This window comes from Vombatus ursinus, unplaced genomic scaffold (assembly GCF_900497805.2).
Source record: "Vombatus ursinus unplaced genomic scaffold, bare-nosed wombat genome assembly UNPS02015398.1, whole genome shotgun sequence".
In the NCBI taxonomy this organism is placed as follows: Eukaryota; Metazoa; Chordata; class Mammalia; order Diprotodontia; family Vombatidae; genus Vombatus; species Vombatus ursinus.
In genome coordinates, this window is record NW_020955176.1 from 376,119 (window position 1) to 390,228 (window position 14,110).

At 39.4% G+C, this 14,110-nt stretch overlaps 1 protein-coding gene across 1 annotated transcript in view; it reads right to left on the minus strand.

The window, feature by feature from the left end:
* The window catches only part of HTR3B (5-hydroxytryptamine receptor 3B), a 29,760-nt gene that overhangs the window by 14,560 nt on the left and 1,090 nt on the right, over nt 1-14,110 (minus strand). Inside the window, exon 2 of the mRNA XM_027847292.1 lies at nt 6,227-6,387. Coding sequence (XP_027703093.1) covers nt 6,227-6,387 — 161 coding nt within the window. The remainder of the gene's footprint in view (nt 1-6,226; nt 6,388-14,110) is intronic.

Sequence of the window (14,110 nt, forward strand, 5' to 3'; positions counted from 1 at the left end):
TTTTGCAATGAGGAGCTCCGCAGCTGGAGAGAATAAGGTCTAATGCTGTAACCATTGTTGGGAGACCTGGGAGTTAACTTTGAGAATTTCAGCCTCAAGGTACTTAAATTCTTAGTCTGCCTCTTGACAGTATCTTATTCACAAGAAATGATCTCTTTACATTAATTAAATGTACATGTTAACCTTTTCCTCCTTCCCCTTTAATTGAAGTTAGAAAAGTTCCTTCATCAAATCAGAGTCATGAGGATGGGGAGAGGGGTCCTTTCACTGTGTTGCTTTATTCTCACGATTATTTTATCCATTACATTCTTGATTGTCTGCAACGATGGTGCCTTAATTCATTTCTCTCTTCTTGCCCACTTCTCTGCTCAATTGCTTTTACTTTCGAGGATTTTTCCCTAATGCCTGCCTGATGGGGGTGGGTAGGCTTCATCTCTCCAAACCCAAATAACGCAATGTCAAAAAAGGGAGTTTGAGGCCAAAACGAAAATCTTTTAGTCAAAGGAAACAAGTTTCTCCATGCCAGCTGGTGAACATAATTGGTTCTCTGGTGGCATTATTCACAGCTCTTCCCCTGCGTATCTTATTTTTTTTTATTTTCAGATACCTTCCATCTTGCTTGTTAAAAGCAAAGGATATTTCAGAGAATTGGAATTCATTAGTCTTCCTAACAGAGGGAGCCTATTTAGATCTAAATTGGTGGTTAGCAAATATATAGATAATTCCTCCACATTCTTATTTATCTTTCCCAGTTCCGGAGACTATAGAAACAGATGCCTCAACGTCTGGCTAGGAGGCTCTAGTCAATGGACTGGAATACAAAGGTATCTGGGATTTGGAATTGACAAAACTCAATAGAAACAAATTGGAACTCTTCACTTTGAGCAGATTATCTCTAAAATCAGATTTCCCTAAGGTACTCATAATACCCAGATATTCTCAAACAAGACTGTAGTCTTTTATATAAACAAAATAGGAGGCACACCATCGCAGTAGAAGTGAGGTACAGGGATGAAAGCTGGGCCATGAGCTCTTCACTCCTAACAAAAGTTATCAGCGGTTCAGCCGCTCTATTTACATTGGGAGTAGCCTTTCTTGAGTGGAGTCTGCACAGCATCAAGTCTTTTGAAGCTTTTGATAGCACTCATTTCCTGTACCAACAACCTTGGCCTTAACCCTCCAATGGGCAATGCAGATAAGCAAATAAATGAAAAGCACTTCATAAATCTTTAAGTGCTATATAAATGTAAGCTACTGCCATTTCAGGACATATTCAGAATAGCCAAGACGGACATAAAGACAATAACTGGAAGTGACATAGCAATTCTCCATTCATTCAGTCAATAAGCATTTATGAAGTAACTACTATGTGCCTGGCACTGTGCTAAGTGCTGGAGATATTAAGAAAGGCAAAAGATACATTTTAATTGAAAGGCATTAGGTTGACTATGACATAGTCTTTTTTCTCTGGGATAGATAGGACATGTGCATGAGTAAACATAACAGGGCAATATGTGAAAAGAGCTATAAAAGTATCAGCAAAGTTCTAAAGTAGTTCAGATGAGGGACAGATTACTTCAGTCTGGGCAAGAAGAAGGGACTGGCGGTGACTTTGGAGCATGCAGCATTTGAAGATTGAGCCTTGAAAGATGGGTAGGCAGGGCAGCTGGGTGGTGAGATGGATAGAGCACTGGGCCTTGAAGTCAGGAGGACCTGAGTGCAAATCCAGCCTCAGACACTTGACACTTACTAGCTGTGTGACCCTGGGCAAGTCACTTAACCCTGATTGCTCACCAAAAAAAAGCAAAAAAAAAGATGGGTAGGAATTTGAAAAGATGAAGTAAAGGAAAGAAGGGCATTTCTGGCATAGGAAATAACATTTAATTATATACTTATTAAGTGCCAACTATGTGCAGGAAACTATACTAGACATCTTCTTGGGGTTGTAAAGACAAAAAAAAAAGTTCCTGCCCTTGAGAACTTTATATTCACTCTACTGAGCTGATGGGACAGGTACACTTACATAAGTAAAATCAAGAATTTTTTTTAAGGGTACTAATAACTTGAGGCATTGGGAATACTTATCAGAAAAAATGATGCTAGAGCTCAGCCTTGAAGGAAGATATAGGTTTCAAGGGGGCAGTGCTGAAGAGGAAGGGCATTTTAGGCATAGGCACAAAGACATGAGTCAGGAGATAGAATGCTATGCTTAGGAAACCAGTAATAAGACTAGAGTTGTGGAAATATAGTTTTCATGAAAAGGAATAAAATGAAATAAAGCTGGAAAGGTAGGTTGGATTCTGACTGTGCAGGATGTGCACTGTTGGGCTGAGGAGTTTTTATTGTATCCTGGAGGTTATTGGGCATCACTGAAGGTGTTTGAGGAAGACAGACAGTGGCACAGTCAGACCTGTGTCACTGGATGGTCCTTTTGACAGTTCTGCAAAGGATGAATAGAAAAGAGGGGAGACCAGAAGCAGAGATACCAGTCAATTATTACTATAGCCCAAATAAGAAGTCATAAGAACACTGGAGCTAAAAGGAATCTTAGAGTTAATCTAGTCCGAACCTCTTGTTTTATAGATAAGGAAAGCGGCTTGGAAGGGTTAAATGACTTGCCCAAAGTCACATAGGTAATAAGGGGGAAGGAGGGAGTAAGCATTTATTAAACATCTACTATATGCCAGGCTCTGTGCTAAGTACTTTACAAATACTATCTCATTTGATTCTCACAAATATGGATGTTTTAGTTGCTAAAAGGGGGCAGAAAAGAATATTCATGAAAAGAAAACAGAAAAATAGACTGGAGAAGATATACAGACTTTCATTAAATGTTGAGGAGAGATGTAAGCTCTGAGGACCTAAGAGAAAACTGCTCCTCAGTCTCTCTCCCAATCAACCCGATTCCCAGAAAAAAAGCTGCAGCTCCTGCCTATCAGCTTTGACCAGTTCTTGTCATCACCTGTCTTCTGTTTTCTATAAACAGCTCCTCCTATCAACAACTATGCCTTCTTTCCCAATTCCATCTGGGCTCAGCTTCCTTTCTTGCTCCTATTATCAACTGGTCATCTACTACCCGTCTTATGCCTTCTCCTTCTTCCCTTTCTTCTGGCTTTTCATGTCTCAAATCAGGGCCTCCTCATAAGCAGCTAACCACTTCTAACAAGATATCAAACTAAAAAAAAAATTTCATCTTCCTATCAGGTGTGACCCCAGCGGTCTTTATATAATCTTCCCCCAAAAGTTAATTGACTTATGAGTTATTAATTATAATAAAGTTCAAACTCTGAAAATAGTCACATGTTGATGGACCACAATGCCTGCAGCCATCATTAACTCGATCAGCACAGTACCTTCAAATAGGTGCTCTTAGTACATTTATCTAAAGGGGTATTTCTCAGGTCCTCATAGAAGTCTCTACTCAAGATTTTACCTGAGAGGCTGTTTCTTTCCAAATTGATTTGGTCATTTTTCCTTACACAAATATTCTTTTTCTGCCCTTTTCAGTAGCTGAAATGTTCTTATACAAAAGGGGTAACTTTTTAGGTAGAATCTATAAGATTCGGCAACTAATTGGGCAAGGGGGGATAAGGAAGAGAGGAGAGTCAAGGATATTTCTGAGGCTGCAAACCAGAGGTAACCTAGAGGATAGTAGTACCCTCAACAGAAATTGAAAAGTTTGGAAGACAAGATGATTTAGTCAGGAAAGATAATGAATTTCATTTTTGCACATGTTGAATTGGAGATACTGATGGGAAGGAGACGGCTACTAAGTAGTTGGCAATGAATGGCACAGAGCTTGAAAGCATGGAGTATGCTTTGACTACAGGGGTGTGCTTGAGCTGGAACAGGCTTTTGAGAGTCAATTGTTAAATTTTAGTGTGAGCATTTATATCTTGGAGATTGGCAAACACTACAAATGCAGAATTTGTTGGGGCCCAAAGAGAAACAGGAGCAATTCTATCTTACCTTAAATTGTGTGAGACTAGAAAAAAAAAAAAAGAGTAGAGGAAGTACGTCTCAATGCCTTAGCTATAGCTCTAGGGCCAGACTATGTAGTTACACAGTTCGTATGACATTTCCTTGGCCAAGTTGTACTGATGATCCAATCTGGCCAAACCTCTTAAGTAATGCCACGACAACCCAGTAACAAAATTTCCAAGTAGTAGTATCTCCTTTATACAGTTGAGGAAATGTCCCAGGGCTCCAAATTTACATGTAGGAATCTGTCCCAAAGGAGTTTCAATTTAGAGCTTGGTTAACGCTGGGCCTTTCTTAGGGGACTATTAGCTGGAATTAAATTAAACATCTTTCAGGATCTTCAGTCCACCTATTTTGTGCGTGAAAAAGAGGCTGGAAAAACCTTTCACCCTACTACCTTCCCTATCACCATAGAAGACAACATCATCCTTCTAGTCCCTCAGGCTCACAACTACTCATTATCTCTCACCCCTCTACCACCCCCCATATCAAGTCAAAAGCCAATGCCTGTTGATTTCACCTTTGTAGTATCTCACTGTCTATCATGTCAGGAATGCTTTCCCTCTTCTGCTTGCCTACTGACCTCCATGACTTCCTTTAAATCCCAACTAAAATTCCTTCTTTTATTGGAACTTTTCCCCAATCCCTCTTAATTCTAGTCTTTCCTCTGGTAATGATTTCTGATTTGTCTTGTATATATAGCTGCTTGTTTTGTATAATTTTGTTTATTTTTGCATGGTGTCTCCCCCATTAGATTGTAAACTCTTTGGTAGCAGAGACTTTTGCCTCTTTTTTGTATTCCCAGTGTTTAGCACAGTACCTGGCACGTAGTAGGTGCTCAATAAATGTTTATTGATTGTTTGAAAAGTACAACTAGTTGACAGAAGGAGAATTCTATTTTTTTCAATGACATGAAACATGTCATTTAATTGGTTTAGGGTCATATTTAAACTTTAGTGTGGAAATCTACATTAAAATTACTTGGACTAAATAACAAGTACAACAAAAAATCTTATTGTAACTTCTGTCATTCAAAATGTAAGTTTTGCATTTGTTTTCTCATCAGTTTCAATGCCCAGTACTCATCCAATAAGTCACGGCAAAAGTACTTAGGCTCAAAGCACAGCACTTAAAAGCTAACATATATCCATTAAACCTATACTCATTCTGTCTCATTTCAAAATAGTGGATTTGGCAAAAATCTACTTTTAAATTAATCTGAGATCTGAGTTATGTGGACTGTTTCCCCTTGTTATCTTGTAATTAGGAAGTCTTCTATGACTAAAAGCAAAAACAAAAAACAAAACTCAGCCATCTTAGAATCAGTTGTACCTAGCCTTTGGCAGTGTGTTAGGTAGGAGCATCTCTAAGTATTAAAACACTTTATTCATTTTATATACACTGAGTATTTCTTTCTTTATTCCTAATTTCAGATGATCACAAGTGAATATTCTCTTAATTGAATTATTATCACTAGGCAAATGCTTAAGCATGGGAAAGGAAGGCTATCTTTTGTCTTTGTAGTTCTTATGAATGCTTTGTATGTCCATGGCACATGCTAAGGCTGGGGCTAGGAATAGGCAAGATAGGGAAACTTACACACAGAGTTGGGGTCATGATAAGGGATATTTTTAATATTACCTTTTGAAAATGTACATATTTTTAATGCAGGAAGTGTGGCTTCTCATGACAAGTAGGTATTTTATTTTGTGATCATTCATGTCATGAGTAACGGGGAATGCTCAAAACTTGTGGCAGACAACTATTGTTGTAACACAACTGTTCTTTTTAGAGGTCCGTGTTTTGATGACAGAAGGAGAGCATTTGTAATTTTCAAACCCTGCTCAAGATTCACAAAAGCCTAGTCCTAACTTAGAGAATCTTCTTTGTAAAGCATTTTGAATATGTACTAGTTAATTCCTANACAGAAGGAGAGCATTTGTAATTTTCAAACCCTGCTCAAGATTCACAAAAGCCTAGTCCTAGCTTAGAGAATCTTCTTTGTAAAGCATTTTGAATATGTACTAGTTAATTCCTGTAAGTTGTCTCTTTCTAGCATCAGTCGGGGCTTTGTCTAGTGGGAATTTTGATCAAGAATCCCCGATGACATGTATCTGGCATAAACTTCCCTTCCATTTCAACTGTAACTTCCTTTATATGGCACCTACTATGTTCAGGTATGATTAGCATCAAGTTTTATAAGGAGCTACCAGATATAAATAAAGGTAAGAGAAATGGTCCTTACCACATCCAACACAGCGTGGACTGATAAATCCAGGTAAACAGTTGTGACCTGAGTCCAATTTTGAACTGGTCTCACTCCCTTATGATAGTTCTTTAGCAACTTTTGGGTCAAGTGATGAAGAGTTGAATTGCTGAGATGATGAGTATGTGTGATTAGGATCCCTGAAAAGAAAACCTATGACCATCAGTAAGAGATGAGAAAGGGAGAGAATGGGAAGCACTAGATAAAGATCCAGGACCATTAGTTAGAAGTGAGAATAGGAGGCACTGGATGCAGATGAGTGATCAGTGAGAGGAGAGAGTGAGGAATGCAGGGCACTGGTCAGAAGCTTTCTGAGGGGTGTTAATGATTTCAAGATTTGATAGTGCTTGGTAGAGCTGACATTTTTCTTCTCTCATTTTTGGCCTAACACTTCTCTATAGTTAGTTATTGTAAAACTATAAATTTACTGGCTTCTTTCAGCTATTTGGAGTCTCAAGGTCCCTTACCCAAAATAAGTTGGTGGTTTAAACGCCCAGGGGCAAAATCTTATGGCAAAAACAAATGAACAAATCAATGCTTCTATTTTTTTGCAGGAGGCCCCGGATTAGTAGTTATTGGACATGAAATTCCTTTTCACCCTTTCAAGAACCTAAGTGAAGACTGACTATATGTTGATTATTGGCATTATCCTTGGTCAGTGACTAAATAGAAAGGGCATCATCTTGGGCCTTTCAAAAGCTCCTTTGGCAAAATTCAACCTTTACTTAATTCTTTCTTTTAAATGCTACATTTATTCTTATTATATTTTTTATTTCATATTCTATGAATCTCATTCAACAAATTTTTAGAAATAGCATGAAGAGTGTTACCACAATCAGGGAAGCAAGTCAATTGAAATTGAGAGCAAAAAGGTATAGCTATTGTCAATATCCATAAGGAGGGCATTAGCTTTCCTCTGAGGCCACTGAGAGGCAACTTATAAAAGCAGAGCTAGTTCCAGCCTCTAGGCTGCTATTCCCTATTCTTTAAAGTATAGATAGGAGGGTAAGCAAAGTAGTCAAGTGAGCCTTCACTGTGGCAGAGGTGTGTACGTCTTAAGAATCAGGGTTTTTTGTTGTTATTGTTCAGTCATTTCAGTCCTGTCTCATTCTGTGTGATGCCATTTGGGCTTTTCTTGGCAAAGATACTGGGAGTGGTTTGCCATTTCCTTCTCTAGCTATTTTACAGATGAAGAACTGAAGAAAACAAGATTAAATGACTTGCCCAGAGTCACCCAGCTAGTAAATGTCTGAGGCCAGATTTGAATTCAGAAAGAGAGTCTTTCTGACTTCAGGCCTGGCACTCTATCCACCTAACTGCCCTGGGAATCAGGTTACCTCAGTGATTTTTCCTATAGATCTGTGTCAGGTTCCCCAGTTTTTTAAATGTCTAAAGGAAAAGTCTTTTGCATTGGACTATACTGGAAACTATTTGAAGTCTTAGATACAGAATATACCAATGAGTGAGCAGTAATGACTCTATTACAAGGTTAGTAACAGCTACATCCTTGAAGGGTCTCATACTTACTGGTTGTGTGACCCTGGGCTAGTCATTTAACCCTGTTTGCCTCAGATCCTCATCTGTCGAATGAGCTGGAGCAGGAAATGGCAAACCGCTCCAGTATCTTTGCCAAGAAAACCCCAAATGGGGTCACAAAGTGTTGGACACAATCAAAAAATTACTAAACTGAACCAGAACATCCTTTAAATCACTTTCCTATTCTTTTGAATAGTGAGCATGTCAGAGGTCACGGAACCAAGGCAGCTGAGGGTTGTAGGAGCCTGACAAGTAAAACTAACACTATAAATTCTACCGATCCTATAACCCTATAGGATTTGATAGTGCTTAAAAGTAAAGGGGTGGCTGCTCAGCTTGTGACACAGCAGGACTCCACATGTGTGATTGTGACAGTTCCACCAGCTTCTGCCTCTACAATTGCATTGCTGTGGCCCTAATTTGTGGTTTTTGCACCGATGTGTCAGACAATTATGAGCAGGCCATTGTGGGCTGATGATTAAAACCTCATCTTCAACAAACCAAGTAAGGTTGGTTGTTAGTATGGGAAAGAAGGGAGTATCCTCACCCTGCCCTAGATTGGAACACTACTCCGATGGAGGAGGGCAGCTCCCTGCTGGTCAACTACAGAGATGGAGTTTCTGGAAGTTTGGAGGCATTCCTATCAGAAGCAGGATTTGGGGACTCTGACAGGGAAGATGGGCTTTGATAGCCCATTTTTAATGAATTCCCAACTGAGAACAATTTTGGTCTAGGAAGAGGCAGTGCTGATGGAAGTGTTTCAAAAGGACCTGATTTTTTAAAGTACTGTTTAGCAGGGCATCCTATTGCTTAGGGATTTGGAACATAGAGCTAAAAGAACAGACAAAGAGAAACAAGCTTAATATCAGACTAACTGGAGCTACTGGGGTAACAGGAGGGCTCTAGTCCTGGATAGCCAGGGGGGCAATCAGATATCTAAGTCCTCAGTGAGGACTTGGTAATACCTTATCGGTCAGGGTCTTGGCTACCCGTGTTTTCCCCTGGTAATCTAGCCTGACAGGGCCGGTGAGCTCAGGACAAGAATCACAGAAGGCACTGGATAAAAAGAAGCCAGTTGGAGACTTACCTCCCAAAGGTCCAAGAGAAAGGCAGCAAAGATGATCCCCAGGAAGAGAGTGCCGGACGTGGAAGTATTGAGAGACCTTGAGCAGCTTGTACTAGCTCCCACTTGGGATGGCAGCTAACCAGCAACCAATGGTTTGGGGTCCATGAATAGGGGGATAATGTTCTAAGTTCTTTTGGGTGTAAACCAGTTACCCCTGGGTAGATAGAGTAAAGCTGGGTCACCATGCCCTTCCAACCCCCAGCCATGCAGGTGAAGGGACCTTATGAGGGCTGAATTTGGAGACCTGGGTTTGAATCTTTGCCCTGTTGCTTCCTAGTTATGTGATCTTAGGCAAGGCATTTCACTGGGCCTCATTTACTGTCAACCGCCTCTGTGTGTGTGTGTGTGTGTGTCTGTCTAGATCATTCCTAAAGTCTCTAAAGCTATAAATTCTGTGATACTATTGCGAGAATCAGAGAAGCAACCGTTGCAGAACAAGTTCCTGACAAGCTTCTCCTCTACTCTGAGTTGGCCTAAGCTAATAAAAGCAGAAATAATCCAGACCTTGGTTGGTATTTCCTAAATTGGTTCTTATAATGTGACCCTAAAGCTGAGTGTGTTGACAGGCGTGAAAGCCAGGTGAGACTACACTGTGACGGGCAGTGCGGCTCTAGGCAGTCTGGTTGGACTCCCCAGGTGGGTGGTTTTCCCTTCACACTTGTATTTGTATTGCCCTGTGTCGTGTATTCCTGTGTAAAGTCATGAATGGGTCAGACTTACAGCTGATTGAGTCTAAAGCATAGAATATACTAAGTGGTTGGATAATAATGATTCTCTCATAAGGTTAGCAATAACTTTGCTCTTTTCAGCTCTTTCTTACTCTCACGTGTTTCTGTGACAGTTGGCACAGAATTCTGGCAATCAGCTATTGTGGGAACCCAAAAAATTAAGGGAAATAATTCAACAAACATTTATTAAGTGCCTACCATATACAAAGCACTGTCCTAGATTCTGATGGAGATTAAAAAAAAGCATACTTAAGAATGGTCTCTGTGTTCATGGAATTTACAGTCTAATAGGGAGATAAGATATACACATATACGATTATAACAGAGAAGCATACCTAAGTTCATTAGAGAGATCCAAAATAAAGTGCTATGTGAGGTCTGAGAGGGGAAAAGGTTGTTACCAACTGGAAGGTATCAGGAGGGGCTTCCTGAAGTAGGTGGGTAGGACAGCTAGGTGGCAAAGTAGATAGAGTGCCAGGCCTGCAATCAGGAAGACTCATCGTGAGTTCAAATCTGACTTCAAACACTTATAGCTGTGTGACCCTGGGCAAGTCACTCAACCTTGTTTGCCTCAGTTCCTCATCTGTAGAATGAGCTGGAGAAGGAAATGGCAAACCACTCCAGTATCTTTGCCAAGAAAACCCCAAATGGGACCACAAAGTCGGACATGACTGAAAAATGACACAACAAAAGAAATTGAACAGGTATAGAAGGAAAGGAAGAATATTCCAAGCATAAAGAATAGCAAATGTAAAAGAATAAAAGTTAGAGTATGTTTCAGGGATCAAAAGAGACTGATTTGGGTAGAGCACAGAATGCATGGTCAGGTAATACATGGCATGAAGTAAGACTGGAAAAGCAGGGAACACCAGAACACACCTCTCAAAATTCATAATTTCTTTCAATACTCAATTCAAGCACCACCTTCTACAAGAAGACTTCCTTGATCTCTCAAGTGCTAGCACCTTGTACCCTCCCAAATTACCCAGAATACATATTGCACATAATTCTAAATATACTTTTCCCCAGTTATTATTGTTGTTGTTAAAAATAATAGTGAGCATTTATATAGAACTTTAAGACTTATCAAGTGCTTTAAACATGTTACCTCATTTGATTTAATCCTTACAACAATCCTGGGACCTAGATGCTATTAATCAACAAGCATTTATTAGATACCAGCTATATGTCAGGTACAGTCCTAAGCACTGCAGATCCATAACAAAAATGAAATGATCCCTGGCTTCAAGGAATTTACATTTGATCAGGGGAGGTTATACATATATGTGTGTGTGTATCATGTATACATAAAATGGATGTGAAATAAATATGAGGTAATTTGGGGGAAAGAGAGGGCACTAGCAATTAGCTTCATGTCAAAAGTGTCTCTAGATAAGTTTTGCAGGAAATAAGGGATTTTAAGAGGTAGAGGTGAAAAGGGAGTGATACTAGGCATTTTGCACGTCTGTGCAGAGGCATGGAAATGGGTGAAAGAACAAGAAGACTATTTGCAGGACAATAGAGTGTGGGAAAGGGGGGAATGTATAAGGCTGCAATGATAGTAAGGGACTAGGTTGTGAAAGGCTTTAAAGCCAAACAGAGGAGATTCTATTTTATTCCAGAGACAATAATGAGCCATTGGAGTTTATTGAGTAGGGGGAATGACTTGGTTAGAGCTACACTCTCAGAATATCACTCTAGCTAGCAGTTGTGCTTCTAGAAGATGGACTGGGAATGGTGAGACTTGAGGCAGGGAGACCAATTGGGAGAGTATTGCAATAGTTCAAAGATGATAAGGGTCTGAACTATAATGGTAGTAGTATGAGTAGAGAGATGGTGATGGATTTGAGTGATGGTGTGGAGGTAGAAATGAACACAATGTGGTAATTGGTTGGATACATGGGGTGAGAGAGAGGCGTAGGAATGGGGAAAATTGAGTGCCCCCATAGAACAAAAGCTCTTTGAGGGCAGGGACTGTTCTGGTTTTGTTTTTGTATTCCCAGAGCCCAGTGCAATTTCTGATATATAACACGCAATTAATAAATAAATGTTTGTTGATTGTGGAAATTAATGAACACAGATGAGTAAGGTTGAATTAATGTGATTTTTGTTTCATACTTTTCTACTCGAAAAATCTTATCTCTTCTGGCTCATTAAATAAAAATGCACTTGTCAGAAAATGTAATCTTTGTTTTGAGAAAATTCTCTCTGGTTCCAGGGAAAAAACTGTTTCCTATGTGCCAGGAATCTTGATTCATGGTAGGGCTGGAAGGGCAACGACAGGGGGTGGGGGATGGGAAGCAAGAGAAAAGAATATCAACAATTGTAAGTGACAAATTTGTGAATGCTTTCTCTGAATTGCAAAAAGATATTTTGTTCACAAGCTTTGCTAGCCCTTGGGGAACTCGAAGCTTCGCTAAGTCATTGGACTGAAGCAAATTGCACACCTCCTGCCAAAGTGCGTGAGTGAAATCTAATCTGCAGTGTCCTGGGCGTGCATTCGCCTGGGCTCTCAGTGGTTTTGATGGTTATTTTGATGAGCTGCTGAAGGTATGAGGGATGCAGCAGGAAACTGTAAATGAGATATCTTCTCCCTGTGCGACGATCCTGTTTATACCCATTTCTTTATGAATGATGTCGTGTCACTTACCGCCACAGGCAGCAATTTCTATGATTTATCAATGTCACTGTGACCAAAATGCTAACACAATTGTGCTGGAGGTACAGTTCCAGGCTCATTGTGGGCAGTAGAATATTCACCTTCATTATCATCAGAGCTGGAAATCTAATGAGCATTCTACTTCCTAACTATGCTCCCAAGAAGATGCTGAACAGCAGCATCAGCTATTCAGCTATGCAGGCAGGGGTGGGAAGGTAGAGACTGAATTTGAGTGTCATTTTTAGGGTTATTTTGAACAATGATTGTCAGAATGTACAGTGTATCTAGCCAGGGAAAATATTCATGGATCAGACTGTCTGATAGGATTTTTTAGATGACAGTACACCAGGGGTGACGAATCAAGATTTGCAATGAGGCTTCTCTGATATCCTTCCTGATAGCTTGGCAATGGGTAGCTCACCTTTTTGCTTCATGAGGGAGATCCGAATTCAAGTTTCAGACAGGGAAACACTGACAGTTTATGTGTTAGAGTGAAGGAAATGGTTAAAGACTGAAAGGAGACATAGTCCTGGGGAATGAATGAGCCAGCCCATCTCCCCAACATCATTATTTTTCTTAGGACATATTCCAGATATTCTGGGCCTGATTTGAGTAGGGCATGTGTTTCCTAAAAGCTGTCAAAAAATATCTGTTTGAATTTCCAGAGAAGGATAAAAACACAAAAGTGCTTTAGGAAGAGGCAAAAAAGGAAATAACAGAAAAATGAACTAGCAACATAGAAGAAATAAAAAATTATAGAAGAAAGATAATGAACAATTGGATTGCTTTTGTGTTCTAGGGGAGGACTATTTTTTTAAAAGGAGAAATAATAATTAATTACATTTCTACTATGAATGCAAATTTACCTGAGGAGAAAGATCAATTACAAGAAAGAGATTAAGAATTTAAGTGACCATTAATTAACAGTAAATTATGCCCCCATGAAAGCTAATGTGACATTCACGCAAGTACTAAATGACTCAGAGATCAGAGATATTTCAACAGACACTGAGAGACACCATCAAGAACAAGGCTAGGAAGGATTCCTGGCCCCATTGTCTCCTTGAATATTAATTTTTTAACTTGGAATATTTTACTTGTCTTCAGGGAAGAATCTCCTGAAGTAAAATCTGTGAAGGAAAGAGTTTCGAAGTACTTTTAAGTATAGTAGGACACTAAAAATAAAAGAGAAAGAAAATGAAATTATGTCTTAGCTTTCTTTGTTTTGATGAATAGGCGCAGCTCCATGATAAGGCACAGCTAGCTCTCTTGCAATGCTTTGCTCTTGTCCCTAGTTATAGTCTATCTTGCACCCATTTAGTTGTGTCACTTCAATGAAGAGGCCTTTCTTCATTTTAGTTGTGGCTTCTTCAGTATTGTAATGAACCTAAGCCTGAGAACTGGAAGAAAATAGACCCCAAGGATGTTAACTGATCTTGGACAGGCTAAAGAAGAGCTTATTGAGAGCATAAATGAGTGATCTTTTAAAAATTCCTATATTAGGATAGAAAGTAATAAGTATTATTAGGCAGAAAATTTTGGAGTTAAAGAACTACTCCTTTATTTTTCGCAAGATAGTAAATATTCACTGGTAATTTGTTCATTTTGCATTTACAAATCAACTTTATGTTAACCCAGCTAAACCCCAAAGGAGTTCCATTACTGCAACAAAAGTTCTGTGCCTGATTTATGCTGGAACCAATTGTGAAGCACTTTTCATACTGAATTTTGAGACTTAAATTACCCATGATACAAACCACAAAAAAATTGGGGAAGTGGGAAAAGCTTTTTTTTTTAAAGTTTTCTTAACGTTA